This window comes from Oncorhynchus keta, chromosome 29 (genome assembly GCF_023373465.1).
Source record: "Oncorhynchus keta strain PuntledgeMale-10-30-2019 chromosome 29, Oket_V2, whole genome shotgun sequence".
NCBI lineage: Eukaryota > Metazoa > Chordata > Actinopteri > Salmoniformes > Salmonidae > Oncorhynchus > Oncorhynchus keta.
In genome coordinates, this window is record NC_068449.1 from 39097765 (window position 1) to 39106706 (window position 8942).

General features: G+C 44.3%; 1 protein-coding gene across 2 annotated transcripts; it reads right to left on the minus strand.

Annotated features, from left to right (window-relative positions):
* Window positions 1-698: 698 nt before the first annotated feature.
* On the minus strand, window positions 699-6036 carry zfp36l1a (zinc finger protein 36, C3H type-like 1a). Of its 2 annotated transcripts, none has more exons than XM_035743569.2 (2): window positions 5871-6036; window positions 699-4053 (listed from the first exon to the last, which is right to left on the minus strand). In XM_035743569.2, the coding sequence occupies exon 2, from the start codon at window positions 4042-4044 to the stop codon at window positions 2962-2964; it is 1083 nt and encodes a 360-aa protein (XP_035599462.1). In that variant the 5' UTR covers window positions 4045-4053; window positions 5871-6036; the 3' UTR covers window positions 699-2961. The 2 variants fall into 2 exon arrangements, with proteins under 2 accessions (XP_035599462.1, XP_035599461.1); XM_035743568.2 differs by lacking the exon at window positions 5871-6036 and adding an exon at window positions 5335-5559.
* Window positions 6037-8942: the final 2906 nt, after the last annotated feature.

Genomic DNA, 8942 nt, shown 5'->3' on the forward strand with positions numbered 1-8942 from the left:
CATCGTCACTACACCCATCTCTGACTATGTTTCTTCTCGCTGACTGACTGGCTCGCCATATCAGCCTCTCATAACCTTAATGACCTGATCGACATTTCCAGGTAAAACAGAGCATGGTTCTCAGTCTGTGTAATCAAACCAGCTCATTCAGAGTTTGATCACCCTGGGACAATCTCCTAACAGGTCTAGCTAGACCAGTCCACCAATCACCAGGCTGCTCCCTCTCCTGTCTACCAATCTGCTCTCTCTCATGTCCACCAATCATGAGCTGGTTCATTGAAACTCCCTCCACCCCACATACGGTAACGCACGGATCTCTTCCTGTGCCATGTAATGTTTAACTAATCGAATCAATAAACGATGCCGTTTTCAGCTATTTATTTGGTATTGAGTATGTATTAACGTGTCGTAAATGTAACAGGCTGTCTGTGCTCGGTAAGGTTAAATCAGTGTCCACATCTGTCACCAATAGATAAGCTGTCGGCGGGACATTTTGTTATGGGACGCGCTGCAACAGGAATCTCTTTTCATAAATGGTCATTTCCCCCTCAACAACAAATAGTCTGACATATGGCAACAAAGTCTACTGGTGCAGCAAGGTAAACAATTGTGTAAGAGCTCTGTTAAATGTCCTGTCAATGCGAGATGTCTTCTAATCAGTTCACTAGTGGGTGGATGAATGAGTACACAACAATTGCTTCAAAAATACAGGGTTTATTGGTTAACTGCAATCAATAGTTACAAAAAGAGAAATCAGTTTCTAATATAAACTCACATAGAAATGACTGTAGTGAAAAACCATGGCTGGAAGAATACATTCAACAGTTGTACTTTCTTTGTGTCAATAATCCGGTTTAACCTTTTGCTCAAAACTTTAAGGAAACACGGAACAAGAAATTAAAACAATTTCACCATCTTCCATCGTTTAATATAAAAGTCCTTAGTTTGCTACCTGGAATGTATTCAAAAGTAGGCCCTTTATAACAGTTGCAAGTGAATCAAACATCCAATCAAAAACACAAGATGTCTTCTCCTCAACCCATTTGGTCACTGCTATTGCTTGTAATACAAACAGTATTTTTTTCCCTCTAAATCCTTGGTTAAGTGTATTACATAACATTCAGCCATAACCTTCCTTTAAACCCTACACTTCAAATCAGGATGTGAGAGGGAACATGGGGATACTCATCATTATGTGTTGTAACTCTTGGTTTTTACCACTTTAGTCATAATTATGAACGAGAATCCTGATCGGTCTCCATATGGAACCAAGCTGGTGTGATTTAATAGAATACAAAACAGCTGAACAAAGTAGGAACAGTAAAGTACTGTTACGGTCAGAGAAAACGTTGTAAAGAGTAAGGGAGGATAGGACAGTCACGGGATGATAATGCAACAGGTGTTATTTTGCTAGAATTGCAGTCCAATAAGGGGGAAAACAAATAAATAATCAAAATGCTAAAAAAAAAAAAAAAAAATCCTGTATTTTTTTTTGTTGCTTTAAATTAAGTTTTATTTTAACAAAGTGTAGTTACAAATATTGTTGCAGTCATTGTAGTACAATATATTAAACTGTGGGAGAAGAAGAAAAAAAAAAAAGGAAACTGACAAAACATCTTCACAATCTTTAGATTAATACCGAAGATCATAATTTAACATAAAAAGAAAATATATTCTATTGTTCATTATCCAGATAAATACAAAATTAACAAAACAAAAAACTAAATGCATATGATCACCAATAAATATGTTTCGATAAGTTAAATAAGCAGTGACAAGCACCAATGCTTGGAAAGTTTTAAAACAAACAATAACTATAATAATAACAATAAAAAAAATTATACATCAAAAACCATAGAAGGGAGCGGGGAGATGTCAACAGTTGCTCCTCAGAGCCAGATTCTGATTCTATAGGGGAAGAGGAAAAAATAAGATAGCTTAGAGATCCCATCTCAAGTTGCAGGAAGTGGAAGAACTGCACCATGGGAATGCTGGAATTCCCTGCTGCCTGCAGAACAGCATGGACGGAGGCGGGCTGGGGAGGAGAGAGGGAGCGGGACAGAAACCAAATCGTCTTCAAGGTTTAATAACCAGTTAGACATTAAAGACATCCTTCATCCTCAGAAACACAACTGCCAGTGACCAGCAACACTTCCTGTGTCTGTCAGTCACTTCCTGCTCCAGTCCTGCTCCGCTATTACATAAAATGAGACTCAACAAAGAATGCTTGAGAAGAACCATGATGGGACAAGTCAACGTTGAATCAAAAACTCTCAGACTGTAGTCCATCCAGCCAATCAACTCTCGCACATGCTACGCACCAACCAACTGCCCCTGGCACTTTGTTTTAAAACTATTCATATCATTTCAGTTTATGTATTTTTTGTTGTTGCTCAAAGTCTGTAGTAAAAACAGCTGTGGTTGATCTGAGGACAGGGTTTGTTACTGAGCACCCTCCAGCGAGCTCAGCGCAGAGTAGACCAGGGAAGTGCGCTTGAGAGGTGGTAACGTCAGAGGATGGTGGAAGAGTGGGGCGTGTGGTGCGATGATACACTCCCCGTGCCAAAGGCTCACTAGCACTGCTAAGTGTTCAAGAACAGAAAGACAGGTGGCACCTGGCAAAACAACAGTCTAACAATCTCTTTTTTTCCCTCTTTTTTTTCTCACACCATCATTCTCATTGTTCATTCATTTCCTCTCCCATTTTGGCACTACGCCAGAAGACAGGGTAGGCTCTACGAGGGGGAGGGGAGTAAACAGCAGGGAAGAGATTTCTGGGGTGATTTGAAAACAAGTTCCCTTAATTAAGTCACTTTATCCTTAGATCATTCAAACTTGGAACTAAATTGATATTGTTTTGTGGAGGAAAGGGGCAGGGGACCATGGTAGAGGGGAGTGCCATTGTCCATTCATTTTCTCTTTCTGGGAGGCGACGGCTAACGTACATTAATTAGGAGCAGTCTAGTCGTCAGAGACAGAGAGGCGGCTAAAGATGGGGAGGCGTCTGTTGGTGTCCAGGCTGGGGGACTCTGACCCGCTGAGACTGCCCCCTGAGCTACTCTGATACCCCTCCTGGTCTGACAGGGAGTCCTGTGGAGGGCTGGACGGAGACTCAAACATCTGAGTGGGGGACTCCGACATGGGCCTAAAGAAGCAGGGGGTGTTGGTCGGAGACAGGGGTGCAGGGGTGTTGGGTTCGGTCCCCGCGGGGCCGCCGGATCCCAGGCTGGGGCCAAACAGGTTGGCCAGCTCCTGGCTGGAATATGTGAAGGGGTTGCAGCTTGGCCACTCAGGCATCTCTTCTGGGGAGAACATGGGTGTAGGGGTGAGGCTGCCCTCTCCTCTCAGACCCCCGGAGCTGGGGAACCCTGCGAAGCTGTAACTGTGCTGCAGACGAGGACGCTCCAGCTTATTGGAGGAGAGCGGGGAGAAGGAGGAGGATCCGGGAGGGGGTCCACGGCGCTCCTCTGCATTGTGGATGAAGTGACAGCGGGGACCGTAGGGACAGAATCCGATGGTGTGGAAGGTGCGACACAGCTCGGTTTTGTATTTAGGGTGGCGGCTGAGAGAACGCAGCTCGTGGATACCGTGGGCGAACTGACACTTGTCGCCATACTTGCAGGCTCCGTTCTCCTCGAACGGACGGCACAGCTCCGTCTTGTAGCGGCTGGAGTTGACCTGACTCTGCTGCTGGCTCTGGCTGTTGCATCCCAGGCTGGTAGGACTAGCCGGCCCCAGGCACTTCTGTAGGAGCCTCTCGCCTGTCTCGGAGAAGGAGCGGTCTCTCATGCGGTTCTCCTTGTTGCTGCCACTGATTAACCCTGAGCAGGAGGAGGGGTCTGATATCTTCAGGCTGTTGAGGAACTGGTTCTGGTGGAACTTGGAGCTGGGGTTGGGAAGGGTGACCGAGTGGTACACAGACACCCCTCTGCCCAGCGAGGGGGTCCCCACAGCCTTCCTGTCCCTGTCCAGCAGGGCTCCGGTGGGGGTGGACATGGCATGATGGGGGGAGCTCAGTATGTTGTTGTTGTTGTAGTTCAGCATCTTGTTGTTCTGGAAAGAGACAAAATATTAGATCTAAAGTCAATACAAAAAACAAACAAATGTATTTATATGCAAAGACCACAAGAAAGAGTGTTTTACATTTCGCAAAGGGAAGGAAAACATTTATAAAGAAATCCCTGAATGACCATTGATGTTCGTTACGCATTAAATCCTAAGGCGGATGCAGACCTATAGAACAGAACAACAGCTGGTTTGGCAAGTTGCCCTACTGAGGAATGTGTGCCTGCAAAGTAAATGGCGCAAAGGAAGGAGCGCCTGAGAGCGATCGTGGTCCCGGTTACAAAGGAGCTGCTGAATCTTTTTTCATTTAAATTTGAAATGAAAAAGCGAAATGAAAACGTAGTGTGAAGAAACTCAAAATGGAAGGCATAGTAGGCTAGTAACGAAGTTCTCGTCAAAAGAACACTCGCATCAGGCCTAGATTTGCACGACTAGGTGATTAAATGGAATAATTTCGAAAGCATGTTTTGCCTCACACACAAGATGTATGTATAGCTAACGTTACGTGGACCCTTTTATGCACAATAACATCAATTTAACTTCAAAAGTTGTTCAACATAAATACAGTACAACAACACATAGGCTATGGGTTTCAAAACTGTAGTTTCAGGCACAAGTATATTGAAACTTGATTGAATGAATGCAACATCACGTCAAATATAAATCGGATTCATGTACATGCAATTATAGCAGCTTACTTAGATTTGAATTACGCGTTGGTCAGCGAAAAGATCCCAATTGATCCAACTGCACACTATAAAAGAAGTTTCGATCGCTAGGCTAACTGTTTCCATTGAATTAAATCATCAAAAGCACTCGTGGTTAACACTTCCCTTGAGCAAAAGTAGCAGGCCAGCAAGTTTCCCGTTATATCACTCGAGTTAACCCGGTCGGACTCACTCTTTTATGACGGGATATTAGCAATCAAACAAGGAAACGAAAGTTAGTCAACAAAGTTTTTTTTAAAGAAAAAGAAAATCACAACAAGAGACATCTTGCACCAGAGGCGAACACTGCGCTTGGCCCGAAAGCGCACTCTCGGGTAAAGTTAGTTTGCAAGCTCAATGAGCAAACTACAGTAGTTACACTTTCGTATCTTATCTACATGTTAACGGGTCCCTTTAATGCATTAGAAAAGCGTAAACATTTTAAATTAAAACCACACAAAACTAGCCTAGTGAAATGTCGAATTCCAGCACTGACTTGCCTCCATACATTGGCTTGGAAAGAAAAAGCCGAGGAGAGGACTTTTTTTGTAGCTAAAGTTACCTTGTTCATTACTTCGCTGAAGTCGAATGGCGAAACCACTGCCATAGTCATCTTGGCAGCGTAGAAAATCAAATCCAAAATAAGTATTTTTTTTTAAAGTATGTTTTTTTTTTTTAATTAAAATTACACAGGATGGTAAGTTCTGTTTTGTCAACTTTTTTTGCCCTAACTACTAGTACACCCCTCTGCCTCGCACCAGTTCCGCGCATTTCCTTTATAATCGTGTGCAGGAGGAGCTTGTAGTGACGCGGCGTTTCTTAGATCGAACCCTTTTTTGTGTGTGTGTGGGGGGAGACAGTTGCACCAGTTGCAAAGCGTTCTCTCAGCGCACATGTTGCATTGACTTTGAAACTCTAATAATACTTTTCTCCAAGTTTTCAAAACAAACTGTAATGCGTTAGACTTTCCCCTCTCATCTTATTCAGTCTGCAGAATGAAGTTACAGCACAATGTTACATTCAATATATTGGAATCATCCAGGTAGGAAAAATGCAAACTAAACAATTTCCTATTCCAACATGCAGACTTGCACTTACAGAAACACTCGTGAATCCATTTTCCGATGTAAGTGTTATGAGTCATGAGCCTAAACCCTTCAATCCATCAAGAAGCTTAGGCTTGTCAACGGTCTGCAAGGCCCATTGACTTTTGTTTGTTCAAAGTTGCCGGTTTTCAGCATGTCACGTTTTTGTTCAAGCAAGTTTTGAAGCCTAGTAGACACAGCGTAGCCTCCTATCCCATCCCATGTTACTGTATTATAATCAACCACATACTGTACATTGTATTACTTGCCTAGGCCTACTTTATTACAAGTCGGGATGTCTAGTTTGAAGGTGTTCTAAACTTCCTCAACAACACTTTCCTCCAGCTCTTCTAGGCAAACAGTCAGAACTTGTTTACTTTGTAACGCTCTCTCCCCCCCCCCTCCCTCTCTCTCTCCACCCTCTTTTTCTCTCTCTCTCCCCCCCCCCCCCACCCTCTCTCTCTCTCCCACCCTCTCTCTCTCTCTCTCTCTCTCTCTTTCTCTCTTCCTCTCTCTCTCTCCCCCTCTCTTTCTCTCCCTCTTTCTCCCCCTTCCCTCTCTCTCTTAATTGAAAGGGCTTTATTGGCATGGCAAACATATTTTTACATTGCCAAAGCAAGTGAAATAAACAAAAGGGAAATAAACAAGGGAAATAAACAATCAAAAATGAATAATAAACATTACACTCACAAAAGTTTTTTAAGTGTTATATTATTTGGCAATGTTTTAACAATATGCAAATAGTTGAAGTATCTTTCTCCCTACATAGTATCCTCAGGCTCCCTTCTGCTATCATCCTATTTCACACACACAACACACAGAAACACACACTGTCATTCATTTACTCTTAATTGTCCTGTTGAACAACCGACTTTCCGGTGGATTCTGTTAAGGCAGCCAGAATTAGTTTAACCCTTACCTACCTCGCTCAACTCCAGCCATACGCGCGCGCACACGCACGCACGCAGGCACGCACGCACAGCACAGCCACATGTAATGCAGCAGAATTAGTTTAACTTGCTTCTACACCTGCATTGCTTTGCTGTTTGGGGTTTTAGGCTGGGTTTCTGTACAGCACTTTGAGATATCAGCTGATGTACGAAGGGCTATATAAATACATTTGATTTGATTTGAGCCTACAGCCTTGGCTCAGTTTACAATGAAAACCTGCTCTGTTATTTGAAATTCACGGACTGCTCCCTGATGATTGAACAGGAAGTCTCATTGGAAGTTACAGCATGAGAATAGGCATCCACTGTTCTACCATCTATTCAGTGCAGTTGCAGTGTTTCAAATCTATATTTGCACCTTAGATGTAGGCTACATACTCTATATAGTGTAGGGCTATAATATTGTAGCCTGGTCAAACAGTGACCATAGGAGTTGGCAAGACAGCACAAACAGATCTGGAGCCAGGCGAATAATATCTAGTAATATTGTAATCTTCTCTACTCATTCCCCATCAGGTTATTTACAGATAGGTAGGCTATAGGCCTGTAACCTGATACCATAGTGATCCCACCATGTTCAGACACATAACAGGCAGCCACAATCAAGTCGTGTATGTAAATAGAACTAGGTAACCCTATATGCAAATCTATGTAGTCTGCCCTGCCTCGACTAACCCACACACACACACACACACACACACACACACACACACACACACACACACACACACACACACACACACACACACACACACACACACACACACACACACACACACACACACACACACACACACACACACACACACACACACACACACCTCCTGTAATCCATGACAGAGCAAGAAAGAAAGAAAGAAAGCTGTGGGTGAAGGAGGGAGGAGAGGAGAAGAAAAGGAGCTGTTAAAAAGGTTGGAGGAGGGAATGGGGGGGGGGACGAGGGGGGGGACGAGGTGTTGTGAGGGAGGTGTAGATTTATAGAGGACGTTTATTACTACACACTGGCCTGGGGGGAGAGGGGGAGGAGGAAAGGAGAGGGCCAAAACATCCATCCCCCCCCATTCCTTTCCTGCTTTCCCTTCTCTTCCTTTCTCTTCCCTTTACCCAGCAGCCATGCAACGCAGCGGGGCCCTAGGGACTTAGCTATGTTGACGTTTGTTTTCAATTGAATTATTCTATTTGAGTTGAGAGATCAGGAGACAAAACAGAAACATTCTTGGAGCTCTCACAGGGACTGGGAGGGGAGGCTTGGGCTTGGAGTCTAGGCTGAGGAATGACTGCAGTTATTTTGGAGACAGTGAAGAAGAGGAGTGTGTGTGTGTGTTGTGTTTTACGAGGACTCTGAGCTGTATGGAGTTATCTCATCTCATCACCCCCTGGAGTGGTTTTAGCCTACAGACAGACCGGATGGAATGACAGACATAGCTGAGGGGAAACATGTCTGTCTGCAGTTCAAAGAATGTTCCTGATTAATAAGGTGGATCTGATCCATTGCCTCCTGAGGAAGAAGCCTGTGTGTGTGTGTGTGTGTGTGTGTGTGTGTGTGTGTGTGTGTGTGTGTGTGTGTGTGTGTGTGTGTGTGTGTGTGTGTGTGTGTGTGTGTGTGTGTGTGTGTGTGTGTGTGTGTGTGTGTGTGTGTGTGTGTGTCTGTGTGTGTCTGTGTGTGTGAAGAGAGGCTTCACTGTATGATGTATACTGTATGTGGCTTTCTTCCTGGTCTTTGGATAAGGCACCTGCTTCCTCCCACCACCACAAACAAGCAGGCTGCTCGGTCAGAGGATATCAGATATGACCCTTACAGATCCAATCCTTACAGCCAGCCAGTCAGCACTGGTTTGAATTGCTCACACCCAACTCACAGGCAAAATAAATCAGTGACTCTCTATCGGTTTCTATCAGCTCCTCCGTAGGCAAACACCACGGTCTGGAAGTGGATGCGAGCTTCGTCATGCGGCGGCAGGCTTCTCTCCGCAGTGTCATTCTGACTTCATCCTCCTTGATCTCGCTGCCACCCCTCCATCCTCCCTTTCCACAGTAAGGTCAAGGCTGTCTTCCTTTGCTGCAGGCTGTAAGGGCTTTAAATGTTTCCTATTCGAGAAGAAGAGGGAGCTGAGCTCCCCAGCCTTTTCCAGCCC

Bases quoted from the DNA above. Each gene is read 5' to 3' on its own strand.
- zfp36l1a (XM_035743568.2), bottom strand. From the start codon at position 5,385: ATGACTATGGCAGTGGTTTCGCCATTCGACTTCAGCGAAGTAATGAAC. The intron at 4,054-5,334 runs GTAACTTTAGCT...GTCTCTTTCCAG, and splicing joins TCAGCGAAGTAATGAACAAG to AACAACAAGATGCTGAACTA.